Raw genomic sequence first — 13,236 nt, forward strand, 5'->3', positions numbered from 1 at the left:
ATGTGTCTACATAAATGCAGAAACCAAATCAGTCCCCAACTGAGAAGAAAATGCCTTGTTCCCTGGAAAAATGTTAGCTGTTCATTACTAATAGATACCAGATATATATTAATGTATTTTTTGTGTTGATTTGATACAGGTTTCACAATAAAATACTGTATTTCATTGTTTAGTTGACCTGCTTGGGGATTTTTTTTTAAATACAGGTCAAAATTCAACACCGTCAGGTATTCATAAATTGAGCAAGCACTTTGTTTTTTACAATTACATTAAACTCAATTATGCTTTACAAATTGCTTTACAAATTATGCTTTACCGAAAAAATAAACTAAAAGCTTGTTTTTACTCATATAAGATAGTGCACCAAAATGCTACATTTCCAAGACCCTGTTTTCTAAGAGTTTACATATTTGAAATAGTCATAGATCCTGGTAATGATAAAAACCAAAGAGCACATTTAACATGTTCAGGCTTTACTTTAGCAGTCCCAGGTGCAAGTTATATTATGACATTGAATTGTAATTTGTGAAAACGCTTGGTTAATACACCAATGCGACCTTACAATGGGAAGATCATAATTGTGACACGTGTGATAATGTGAACCATTTGTTATCCTTTATGTAAACCACATTCACTACCACAGACCGTAACTATGAAGTAATATTTCATCAAGATAGAAGCTCCTCTGTATCTCCATGGTTAGAGAGAAGTCTGAGCGGTTTCCATCATAATTAAGTTATCAGCTTTCACTGTGCCATAGGAAGTGTCTGCCATTTCCTCTTCTTTTAGTTTCTTATAAGAAATATCTGTATCTTCATCTTCTTCTAGAGGGTCTCGCTTGTGCAATATTTCGCTTCCGTACACTTTATATATTAAAACCAAAATCCCTGCTTCTGCAGACTGGAAAAGGGCATAAAGCAAGGGAAACATGTACATACTTCCTATGAATTGTGGTGGGAAGGCCAGTTTCAGAATGGCAGTACAGAGCTGCACATTCTGACTACCCGTTTCCAGGCAGACAGTCCTCTTGCAGTTGGGTGGAAGCTGGAAGAGAGTAGCTAAGCCATAGCCTGAGGCATAGCCTGCCAAAGGCATAAAAATTGCTATCATGTAAACACTTGCAGGAATGCTCGACAGCAGTTCAGGTCCTAACATAGTGCCAGTCATTATGAAAAGGACCACCAGCGTCACTAGCAGAGACCACAGGGAAACCTAGTAATAGAAAATGAATAGACAAACCATCAAAAATAGGATAGTTGAAAAGGAATTCAGGCAAGCGAATCCTAGGCTCTTGGAAGAAGTCTCACCTCTCACATAATGGAGATCTTTGCCATAAGCTCTCTTTGACAAAGTTCTCCTGAGGATGGATGGATCACCTCTTCAGGATGAATGTGGGTCCTTGCTGGACAGTTCTAATTGTTTGGAGGCCTGTCCTTACCACGAGTGACAATCTGCCTTCCCTCACAACTAGCCATTCTCTTGGATAGACCCCTCAAGACCAGCATAGACCAGACTCTTGTTTAAAAAACAGGAGGGGAGAGGTGCCTGAGTGGCTCAGTCAGTTAAGCACCTCCTTCAGCTCAGGTCATGATCCAGGATTCTGGGAGCAAGTCCCACATCGGGCTCCTTGGTCATGGAGGAGACTGCTTCTCCCACTGCCCGTACCCTCTGCTCGTCATTCCCTCTCCTGCTCTCTCTCAAATAAATAAAATCTTTAAAAAATTAATAAAAAATAAAAAACAGGAGGGGAGAGGGGCCTGGTGGCTCAGTCAGTTGAGCATTGACTCTTGATTTCAGCTCAGGTCATGCTCTCAGGGATCAAGGCCAGCAACAGGCTCCTCGATGAGCTTGGTGCCTGCTTGGGATTCTCCCTCCCTCTCTGCCCATCCCCTCTTTTTCTCTTCCTCTCTCTCTCTAAAACAAAAAAACAAAAACAGGAGGGGAAGGCTACTCTTCTTCAGGCAGATTGTCTCCAGACTTTCATAAAACTCCGTGGTGGGAGTCCTGACTGTTCTGAACATGTGTTTAATTTGTGAGTGTACCTCTTAAAAACAGCAGTCAGAATGGAGCCCAACACACCAGGGATGGTCTGCTGAACAGAGTGGGCAAATGAACATTACCTTCCCTGAACAGGACCCCCTGTTTTCCATAAGAAATTAATTCTGGTTTTACACGTGATATAAAAAGCTATTAAAATTTATGAAACATGTGATATTTTCAAACTTCAAAATACTTCGTATTTCAGAGAAATAATAGCAATATTGAAACAATTACCAGCTCTTGGATTATGTAAGTGAAAAATGTAAACAGAGGATGTGAGGAATTCTCTAATTCTGAACACTGTTGTTTTTTCATCTGTTCATAAGAAACCTCCCACCTGTAAATCTCTAATGATGCCTAAAAATTGTTACATATAATAGATGGATTTTAGATAAAGTACAACTGACTCTGTATAAGACATTGCACTGTCTTGATGTCTGACTGGTACATCTCACTCATTCAAGTAAGACAAGCTATGAAAATAGTAAGGTGGAAACCTAAGAACTCCTCTCCTAGTTCTCCCTCATGTTAGTAGTTAGCTAGGGTTTTATTATTATTATTTTTATTTTTAAAATTTTTAATGGGGTTGGGGGGTGGGAAGTGTCTGTGAAGGAAACCAGAGATCCAGAAGAAGAGTTTAAGTGCTGCTTCTGGTTTGCTAGCTATCTGGGGGAAACCCCTTTGGAGTCTCTGGGATTGGCATATACTTTATACTCTTTTTAAAATTATTTAAAATTTATCTGGGCTAGTAAAAAAGTCTATGCTAGAGGATGCTATAATTACAACATAAAGTACCCATGCTACAAAGGTACGACGGGCAGAAACCAAACTATTAGAAATCAAAACTTTTTTTAGGTACTCTACACCCAACATGGGGCTCGAACTCATGACCCAGAAATCAAGAATTGCCTGCTCTACTGACTGAGCCAGCCAGGCACCCCTGAAGCTTGTCTTATATGAAGTGTTATGAAGCATGCTTTATGAGTGTTCTGGTAAAGGAGCAGGAATAGGTTCACCTTAAATTCAAAATTAGCCAATCTTATCGAACTATTACTTAAATATATTTATCTGTTTTCAGTATGGGAATAGCTTATTTGATTGACTTTCTCTTAGAATTCCTAAGGTTTTACAGTATTAGCTTAATAGTATTAGCTTAATGATTAAGCTTAATAAGTGCTCAATGCATTTCAAGATTATTTGTAGGTATATTACCTATGTAATATATAAATATATGTATATTTACATGTATGTATAAATTTGTTACATTCAAAATATATATTTTTATTATAGAGCACATTTTTTTTTACTCAAGACTGGATATATGTGTATAAAAGAACACTTTATTTTTCATATTAATACAAGTTAGCTTCTCTGAATAATCAGATTTTAGATTCATTTATTATTTATTTAAAATAAACTTATTTAATTAAGTAAAACACAAAAGATATGTCTTCTTAAATCTACATAACTGAAATATTGGAGAAACTCTTTTCACTTAATTAAATGAATTTGCCTGCGCATTAACAGTAATTACTTATGTAATTTGAGTAACTTCCTAAAATGAGAGTCCTATTCAAGGCTTACTCTTACTTAAGATTTTTGAGTTTTCAAAGAAAGCTTAGTTGACAAATATTTAATTTTTTCTCCAGTCCACTATTACAAAATTTCTACTCCTCCAAAAGCACCAGTTGTTGTTTTTTTTTTTAAATAAAGCAATACTGGAAATAGTACACAAAATAATAGGAATTCTCATCCTTTCACTGGTTTAGAAACCATATGCAATACTGCAATGGGGAAGGAAAAACACACAGATTGACTAATGGTAATATATTCCTCATTATTTATCCAGCAACCAATCTTATTTTGTGCTTTAAAGCCAATATTTTGTGTATTCTATTGCCTCAATGTGATTTTTAAATTACTTTTGGTCTTATTAGTGTCAACTTATTTTTAGAAAAGTAATAAAACATTTTAAAGGAAACTTCTACAGAGTTTCTTAGAATTAGAGTTCCACTTACTGGACAAATTCAATTCATATAATTTTATTTCACCTGCTTTGATTTTTAGTACTGCACGATTTGTTAGTGGAAAATATGTTGCCAATTAATGGTACTGATATCTCTTTGCCCGTGATATGTTTCCTCCCGTTAATACTAATAGTTCTGTTATGCTGTTTTTAATTAAGCTGTGTCTTAATTAAAGCTGTGAGTTTTGAAATTCCAAAAGATAGCAGGTATCTTTGTGGCACAAACTTTTTTTTTTTAAGTTTATCCATGCAAGGGCTTCCAAGGTTTCTTCCTTATCCCTCTTTTCCAAACTTCTTAGCATTTCGGCCAGGGGTCAGAGACCAAGGACTCTGTAAATACATAAAGTACATAAAAGGAAGAGTGGCCTTACCTTCACAATGTAGTCCGCCACCCGGTTGTATTTGTACCGAATGAAGACCCCCAAGCCGATGGGGATGAGAGTGCCGCAGAGGGTCAGGGTCACTGCCCCCAGCGGTAGTAACTGCACCAGGGGGGTGTCGATCCACGCCCGGCTATAGATCCACAGGCACAGGGGCATCAAGACTAGGGCCAGAAGCGTAGAGGAGATGGTCATGATGATGCTGCAGAAAAGGGAACGAACAGAATTCAGAACGGGCTCTGCGCCAAGAGTCTCCCTTGCACGTTGGGTAACCTCTCTCCTGCACATTGGGTAGAGAGGAAAGAGACTGCAAGTCTGGAGCCTGAAGGGTGGGAGAACCCACTTCATCTGAGGAGAGTGCCAAGAGAACAGCACCTCTAGACCCAACTGAAACATGAACCCCAGGATGGGGGGCGGGGAATCTGAGGACTGTTGCCTGGGCTTTATAAAGCCTACTGAGCTTGCTACAGTCTGGATGAGTCTGAGGGCAAGGAACATCTTTCTTTCTTTTTTAATCCTAATCCTCCAAAGGACCCTGTTAGACATGGTAAAGCTGCTGAACACTACTTGTTGGACTGAACTCAATTATATTGTCCTCTATATGAGATCACTTTCTTTATTGGGGCCAAGAGCCCTATTTTGTTCTGCATTTCCGGCGAGACCTAGCTTCAGGCTTCCCAGATCCCTTTGTCTTTCAGAGGCCAAAGACCTCCGCTGATAGCCCAACCCTGGGGAGGATGGTCAGAGCGCCGTCAGAGCAGCTCTGTCCCCGTCTAGATCTTTCCCCCTACAGCACTACCTCTTCACATCTGCCTTCACTTCTAAAGCCCGGGCGTCAACCTCTCCCTCCACTGTCTTCTTCCCTCTTTCACGCCTCTCTCTCTCCAGCCGCCTCTCCTTCCTTTCTCCTCCGTCTCGAACCCACGGCTAAGCGCAGCTGCTTGGAACGGGAGAGACGCCCAAGGAACAGACAGCTCCGTACCTGAGGTTCATGTCGCCGTCAACCAGCAGGGACATGAGGTTGGAGAGATTCCCACCGGGACAGCAGCCGCACAGGAGCACCGCCACGGCGGCCACCTCGTTGAGCGAGAAGGCCAGGGCCAGCAGGAAGGCCAGCAGCGGCAGCAAGCCGAACTGGCAGAGCGCGGCCAGCAGCGCGCCCACTGGCCGGCGGACGTGCTCCCCGAAGTGGTTCACGTCCACGGTGCAGCCCAGGCCCAGCATGGTGATGCACAGGGCGGCGCCCACGAACACGTTCAGCCCGTGGTTCAGCGGCGTGTCCCAGAACGGGGTCTGGGGGTGCGCCCAGGGGTGGGGGAACAGGGACGGGCCCAGGCTGGCCGGGCCGCCCGCCGAGCTGCCGGCCGTCGGCTCGGGGGTGGGCGTGGGGCCGGGGCTGAAACCGACGCCCGGGCTGGGCGCGAGACTGAGCCCGGGGCTGGGGCCGGCGCTGGAGGTAGGGGCGACGGGCAGGTCCGAGCCGGGGCGCAGGCTGCTGGCATTGGGCGACAGCGTGTAGTTGTCCGGCTGCAGCGAGGACGGGGCGAAGAGCAGCGTCGCGTTGTCGGGGCCGTCCATGGCGCGGAGGCCGGAGGCTGCGGGTCTGCTGTTCCCTGTCCCCGCGCGCCGCTCCCCGTCCGGCGGTCGCCGCCGCCGTCCGCCCGTGGGTCCGTCGGTCAGTCGGTCCGCAGCGGCAGACGAAGCTCGGTCCCCAGCCCCGGCTGCGCGGCGCTGACGTCTCCGCGGCGTCGGGCGCGGCGTGGGGGCTGGGGGGTGGGGTGGTCCTCCGCGGGCTGCACCGAGAGCGCAGCCCCCCGGGGTGAACCCAATCGCTGCGCCCCCGCGCCGGGCAGGCCCCGCCCCGCCGCCGAGGCCCTCCTTTTAATCACCAGTAAGTGGTTCTGTGAGAGTGTAGCCAGGGGCGGAACAAAGACCTGACAAAGGACAAGAAGAGGAAAAACCGTGCCTGGCTGCCGATCAAGTTCTCTGATGGGCTCTGCCTCTTTCATAATGAAATCTGGAGGGAGAGAGAGGGGAAGGGAGAGAGCGAGCGAGCTTATCCAAGCACGCACAGAAAGTGCATACGCTGTTCAAAGAGCCTGCGACCCTGAACATTGAGAGGGGTCCCTGACTTAGCACGAGCGGTTCTCTGGTAGCGAGACACAGTATTTGCCTTTAATTTGGTAACAGGCTTTTTAATTCTTTAAAAAAAATTTTAAGTCAAATAAATAATTTGCTCACAGTTTTTAAATAATACCGGTGGGTTTGGCAGGTGCGCGGGCATTATTTCATTTGATTCCCACAGCGGAGCCTTGAGAGATGCTGTTAACTCAGTGCTTACACATGGGGGATCCGAGGCACCGGGAAATCTCAGCCGCACCAGCCAGACCCACAGGCAGACCTGGCTGAATGGGCACCGTGGTGCGTCGTTAGGACAGTGAAGAGCTCGGCTAAGGAAAGGCTCCGTGAAAAATGTGTTTTGGAAATTGTTAGATGGGGAGAGGATGTTTGTCAGCGGCCATAAATTTATGAAGTGTTACGAGTACAGCCCTGGCATTAGGATTAAAGGACTGAAAAGAAATAAAGTGGTGGGATTCGCTGCTTCAGACAGGTTTATCCCCAAACAAACCAAATTCAGAGTTCACGGCACTGTTGACTCAACAACTTTCAGTCAGTCCTCAGAGGCACCTACAAAGGAGAGGGACCTCTCTGCACACCAAGGAGGTGGAACCATTTGGGAAGGCATCTATCCGTCATGAAGCCACAGCCCACGGTGAGTTGTGAAAGCCAACAGGAGGATTTTCTAGGCAGATGTCTTAGCTCAGGGTTAGTTTGAGGGGAGCCAAGACCCTAGAGTGAATTCTTCCTCCTGGGGGCTTGTCCTCCCCCCACTTTTTTAAAAAAGATTTTTATTATATTTATTTGTCAGAGAGAGACTAAGCACAAGCAGAAGGAGCGCAGGCAGAGGGAGAAGCAGGCTCCCCGCTGAGCAAGGAGCCCAGAACCCTGGGATCACGTCCTGAGCTGAAGGCAGACGCTTAACCGACTGAGCCACCCAGGCGTCCCTTTCCCCCCTTTTCTGACGCTAGAGGCGAATGGGTGACTTTCATTTCCCAGTGGTGGACTGAGCTCCTGTGTTTCATCTTTTCTCCTCCCCAAATCTCATGAAAATGACAGAGACTATGAAAAATAAGATTAAATTCACAGCATACTGCATTCATAATCATAGATAATTTGTTTTTTCTTCATTAGACCATAGATTCCATGGGGGCAGAGCTGCTGCAAGCATTTAGGAAAATAATGTGCCATCATACTTTCCCAAAACACTAAAACCAAGAAAACCATGCAGTGACTTCTATTGAGCTTTGAAGGAAGTGGAATGTGACCAAAACTAATCTGTTTTCCTTTAGGCTTATGTAAGCAAAACAAAGATACTCAGATATACAAGGAACAAGCTCCCCAGATACTTTCATTAGACAGGTCTATCCTGGGGAGCTGGGAAGGACAAGACAAGGAGGAGGCCCTGCTGAGCCTTTACTTTCTTCCAACCACAGGATGAGATAAGCCCAGAACACAGACGCAGAGGGTGAGGGGAAGCCTCACTCTGCAGACACCGCCCCCGTTACCCCTCCTCGTTGCCCCTCCTTGTGTTAATGATATTAAAAATCCACAATCAAATTCAATAAGCAGTAATTAGAGGCAGACCAACTCACCCAACTAGCTCCTCTGTTGGTTTGGGGAGGGATTGGGGAGGTGATTAATACGATGGGTGAAGAGCAAAAAGCAGAAGGCGATGGATCTGTTTCGTCAATCAGCAGGCTCACAGTAAACCTGCCCTTTGGGGGCTGCTTGGGGCCTGCAGACCTGTCGTCTCCCTGCTGATGTGGTTATTGTCAATGGAAAGAAAGCAGATGTTCCTGCCTCCCCTCTTCCTTCTGATCTCCTTCACTATTTAGGAGACAACCCCAGGAGTAGAAAACAGAGGTCATAATCCAGGTGTGGTAGTCGCATGGGTCAATTAGCCTCCGCAATTACCTTCCTCTTACTCTCGCTGCCACCACGGAGGGTGTGGCCCACCTGCAGGAGAGGGAATGCATAGAAGAGAGAGACAATAACACAGCACTTGGAAAATATGCTATAGAGGGTGGGGGAGGTGACAATAAATTTAGAACCTTGTTGCACACCACACCAAAAATAATCCCACATAGATTAAAGGGTTAACTCTAGGGCGCCTGGGTGGCTCAGTGGGTTAAGTGTCTGCCTTGGGCTCAGGTCATGGTCTCAGGGTCCTGGGATCAAGCCCCGCATCAGGCTCCCTGCTCAGTGGGGAGTCTGCTTCTCCCTCTCCTTCTGCCCCTCCCCTCTGCTCCTGCTCTCTCTGTCACTCACTCGCTCTCTCAAAATTAATAAAATCTTTAAAAAAATAAAGGGTTAACTATAATAGTAATGATGATGCAAAAAAATATTGGAGAAAAACATTGGCTAATATTTATCTCATCTTTGGATAAGGAAAATCACCCTAAGCAAAAAAGCAACAGAAGAAACCCTAATGGGAAGCTCACTAGATACGGCCACATAGAGGTTTTAAACACAGCAGTAAAAACAGCATTGAAAAAAATTAAATGCAAATGTACAAAATGAAAAAAAATATTTGAAACATACCTAAAATCAAGAGCTAATGTCATTAATTTATGAAATGGGTTTTACCAATTAATGAGAACAAACTACACAATAGGAAAAAAGGCAAATGATATGAATAGACACACAGATGACAGAAAGGAGTGCAAATCACCAGTATACTTATAAAAAAAATCACACTCACTAAGTAACCAAAGAAATTAAAGCAACTAGGGGCATCTGGGGGGCTCAGTCGGTTAAGCATCTGCCTTAGGCTCGGGTCATGATCCCAAGGTCCCAGGATCGAGCCCCGAGCCCCTATCGGGCTCCCTGCTCAGTGGGGAGTCTCCTTCTCCCGCTCCCTCTGCCCCCGTTTCCCCCCCTTGCACACGCACTCTCTCTCTCTCAAGTAAATAAATAAAATCTTTAATATAATATATGTAAGGGAACAATAGGAACTTTCCCCCCCAAAGATTTTATTTATTTATTTGACAGAGAGCACAAGCCGGGGGAGTGGCCTGCAGGGAAAAGGAGAAGCAGACTCCCCGCTGAGCAGGGAGCCCGATGTGGCACTCGCACAATCCTGGGATCATGACCTGAGCCGAGGGCAAATGCTTAACCGAGTGAGCTACCCAGGCGCCCCAAGAACATTTTCTTTAAAGTGAGAGCTACACTGAGTGCTTACTATATACAGAGAATCTTCTAAGCCTTTACATGGTCCATCTCCTTTAACTCTTACAATAGGCTTAATCGGGTTAGAAATTTGCCAGGTCCAAGAAACAACAATTGTTGGAGAGGATGTGGAGAAAGGGGATCCCTCCTACATTGTTGGTGGGAATGCAAGTTGGTACAGCCACTCTGGAAAACCGTGTGGAGATCCCTTAAAAAGTTAAAAATTGAGCTACCCTATGATCCAGCCATTGCACTACTGGGTGTTTACCCCAAAGATACAGACGTAGTGAAGAGAAGGGCCATATGCACCCCAATGTTCATAGCAGCAATGTCCACAATAGCTAAATCGTGGAAGGAGCCGAGATGCCCTGCAACAGATGACTGGATTAAGAAGTTGTGGTCCATATATACAATGGAATATTACTCAGCAATCAGAAAGAATGAGTTCTCAACATTTGCTACAACATGGACGGCACTGGAGGAGATAATGCTTAGTGAAATAAGTCAAGCAGAGAAAGACAACTATCATATGATTTCTCTCATCTATGGAACATAAGAACTAGAATGATCAGTAGGGGAAGAAAGGGATAAAGAAAGGGGGGGTAATCAGAAGGGGGAATGAAACATGAGAGACTATGGACTATGAGAAACAAACTGAGGGCTACAGAGGGGAGGGGGGTGGGGGAATGGGATAGACCGGTGATGGGTAGTAAGGAGGGCACATATTGCATGGTGCACTGGGTGTTATACACAACTAATGAATCATCGAGCCTTACATCGAAAACCGGGGGTGTACTGTATGGTGACTAACATAATATAATAAAAAATCATTATTAAAAAAAAAAAAGAAAGAAATTTGCCAGGTCACTTCCTAGCAGGGAGAGAGTCAGGATTGGAACCCACACTTGTGGATCCCAAAGTCTGCTCTCCGAAGCCCGATGCGGTGTGGTTAAATAAGCGAGAGCACCGACACAGGAGACCGCTGTGCAGATGCCAAGCATCATGTTCATAACCACAGCTCTTATTCTGGACTTCACAGATGAATCCCAGCAGCTCCTGAAATGAGCTATGAACTTGTCTGTAGATGTACATATTTTTTTCCCGGAAAAGTGAGTCCTTGACTTTTCTCAGGTTCCTAAAAGAGTCCCAAGACCTATTTAGAGGAATAATAAGGGAGAAATTCCTGTGATAAAATCTTAAGTGATAAAACAAGTTAAAAAGCTATCAACACACACACACACACACACACACACACTCATATTCTAGTAAATATATAAATATATATAAATTTAGAGGGAATTTCTCCAACGTATAGTATATCAGAGTGGTAGTATTAAAAGTGATCTTTAGGGGCACCTGGGTGACTTTGTCAGTTAAGTATCCAACTCTTGGTTTTGGTTCAGGTCATGATCTCAGGGTCCTGAGATCCAGCCCCCCACCCTCATCGGGCTCTGTGTTCAGCTGGGAGTCGGCTTGTGATTCTCTCTTTGCTCTCCCCCCTGCTCTTGCACATGTGCGCTTTTCTCTCTGTCTCTAATAAATTTTTTTATTTTGTTTTTTTATCTTAAATATTTTATTTATTTGGGAGAGAGAGAGAAAGAAAGAGAGAGCATGAGCTGAGGGGGAGGGGCAGAGGGAGAGGGAGAGGGAGAAGCAGACTCTCCGCTGAGCAGGGAGCCGGGTTCAGGGCTCGATCCCAGGACCCTGGGATCATGATCTGAGCTAAGGCAGATGCTTAACCCACTGAGCCACCCAGGTGCCCCTCAAATAAATAAATCTTTTCTCCTGTTTTTTTTTTTTAAATCTTTACTGTGTTTCTGAATTTCTGCCAGAATAGTATTTTATAATCAGAAAAATATGTTATTTTTTAAAGTATCAAATCCAGAGGAAAAATAAATTCCACCAGTGTCAAAGGGCAAACCGCTTTAATCAATCTTCAGCCCATAGGTTGATGGAGAAAACTAGGCAAAAGACACAATTTACAATAGAAAAAGCATACGCTATTTATTAAATAGAAATAGTTTTATTTCACTAGTAGTTATATAAATATAAAAGTTAAAATCGGATAGACAAAGAATCTCAAAGCAGCAACAGTTAACGCTGCAATGCAACGGAAGGAGCCCTCGAACCCCCGGATGGTGGTGAAGGACTTGACATAGCTTCTGGGGAATGCAATTGCATAATACAATTCTGCTTCTGGAAATTTTTTTAATTAGAATTATTTCAAGTGAAGTGCCAGAAACCCTAACTCACAACCGTTTAAGGCCAAAAAGGGAACTTATTGACTCATGAAAATGAAAAATCTCCAGGTATGGCTGACTCCCAAGTTAAAATCAGGACTCAGTCTCTCTTCATTTCCCAGCTCTGCATTCCTCTATTGTTATCTTCATTGTCGTGTATACTTTCTCCATAGGGAGGCTCAGCAATTTCACATACAGGTTTCCCCTGATATCTGAAAGTAGAGCATTCCTTTGAAACCTTCCTAAGCTGGGATACCATCAGGGAAGACGCCATTACCATTCATCTATGCAGAAAAAGTTTTGAGCATTCCTAGACCCCAAAGTAGCCTTGGGGCACCTACGTGGCTCAGTTGGTTAAGGGTCTGCTTTCGGCTCAGGTCATGATCTCAGGGTCCTGGGATCAAGCCCCTTGTTGGGGTCCCTGCTCAGTGGGGTTTCTGCTTCTCCCTCTCCCTACCCCGCCCCCCGTGCTCTCTCTCTCTCCCTCAAATAAAGAAATAAAATCTCTTAAAAAAACAACAACAACAAAGTAGCCTCTCTTATGCTTTTCTGATACCCCAGGACACATCCTGCTGACAGATGCACATTATAAATGGAGAAAAAACAGATGCTCACAGACACAGTTCAAAGCTGTGGAGTCTTGCTTGCTGAGATGCTAAGCCTGGTTCTCTGGGAAGGAGCTTGGCAGGGCTGCTCTCACTGCTGGGGAGAATGGCTTCTATCACAACTCATTGTGAAACAAACTCTGCATATGATTTTCGCCTTCGCCTTTCATTGTAGAAGGGAACGTCCTCTTCAGATTTCTTTTGAAACAGGTGCTAATGTAGGTCTCTCATAAAAGTGAAGAGGCCGAATACAAACTTTCCAAAGGCAAGCGATACCCGTATATCCTACCGCTTTCAACCACCTACGAAAAGAGAATGTCTACTTCCCAATAATTCCCAGAACAATCTTGGGACAAATCTGGCCGTGAGCTTCCGCAGCTATCCTGTTTTTTTCTGATAACACATCAGATCTGTCATCTTTGTAAAAGTACCCATGTCCTTGCTCCTGAGTCACGTGATTCAATTGCACACTGCCTAGTTGCTACCAAAAAGCCATCAGGAGAGATTTGATTTAATCCAGATTCTCCTTTTTGCATTATCTCAAAATCTGTACCCGAGAAGCCCTCAGCTTTCCACTCATCCCTTCAATGATTTAAAAAAATTTCCTTTACATGGAAAGATTTGCTTTTTTCTTTTTTTCTGCTCATCATCTGTTC

The 13,236-nt window shown here is 44.4% G+C and overlaps 1 protein-coding gene across 1 annotated transcript; it reads right to left on the reverse strand.

Moving 5' to 3' along the window:
• Positions 1-472: 472 nt before the first annotated feature.
• On the reverse strand, positions 473-6,024 carry SLC10A4 (solute carrier family 10 member 4). The gene is made up of 3 exons (XM_008701516.2): positions 5,429-6,024; positions 4,438-4,648; positions 473-1,212 (listed from the first exon to the last, which is right to left on the reverse strand). Exons 1-3 carry the CDS (start codon positions 6,022-6,024, stop codon positions 700-702), a joined length of 1,320 nt encoding a protein of 439 aa, XP_008699738.2. The 3' UTR covers positions 473-699.
• Positions 6,025-13,236: the final 7,212 nt, after the last annotated feature.

The sequence above is a fragment of the Ursus maritimus genome, unplaced genomic scaffold, assembly GCF_017311325.1.
Source record: "Ursus maritimus isolate PB19 unplaced genomic scaffold, ASM1731132v1 scaffold_8, whole genome shotgun sequence".
NCBI classification, from domain to species: domain Eukaryota; kingdom Metazoa; phylum Chordata; class Mammalia; order Carnivora; family Ursidae; genus Ursus; species Ursus maritimus.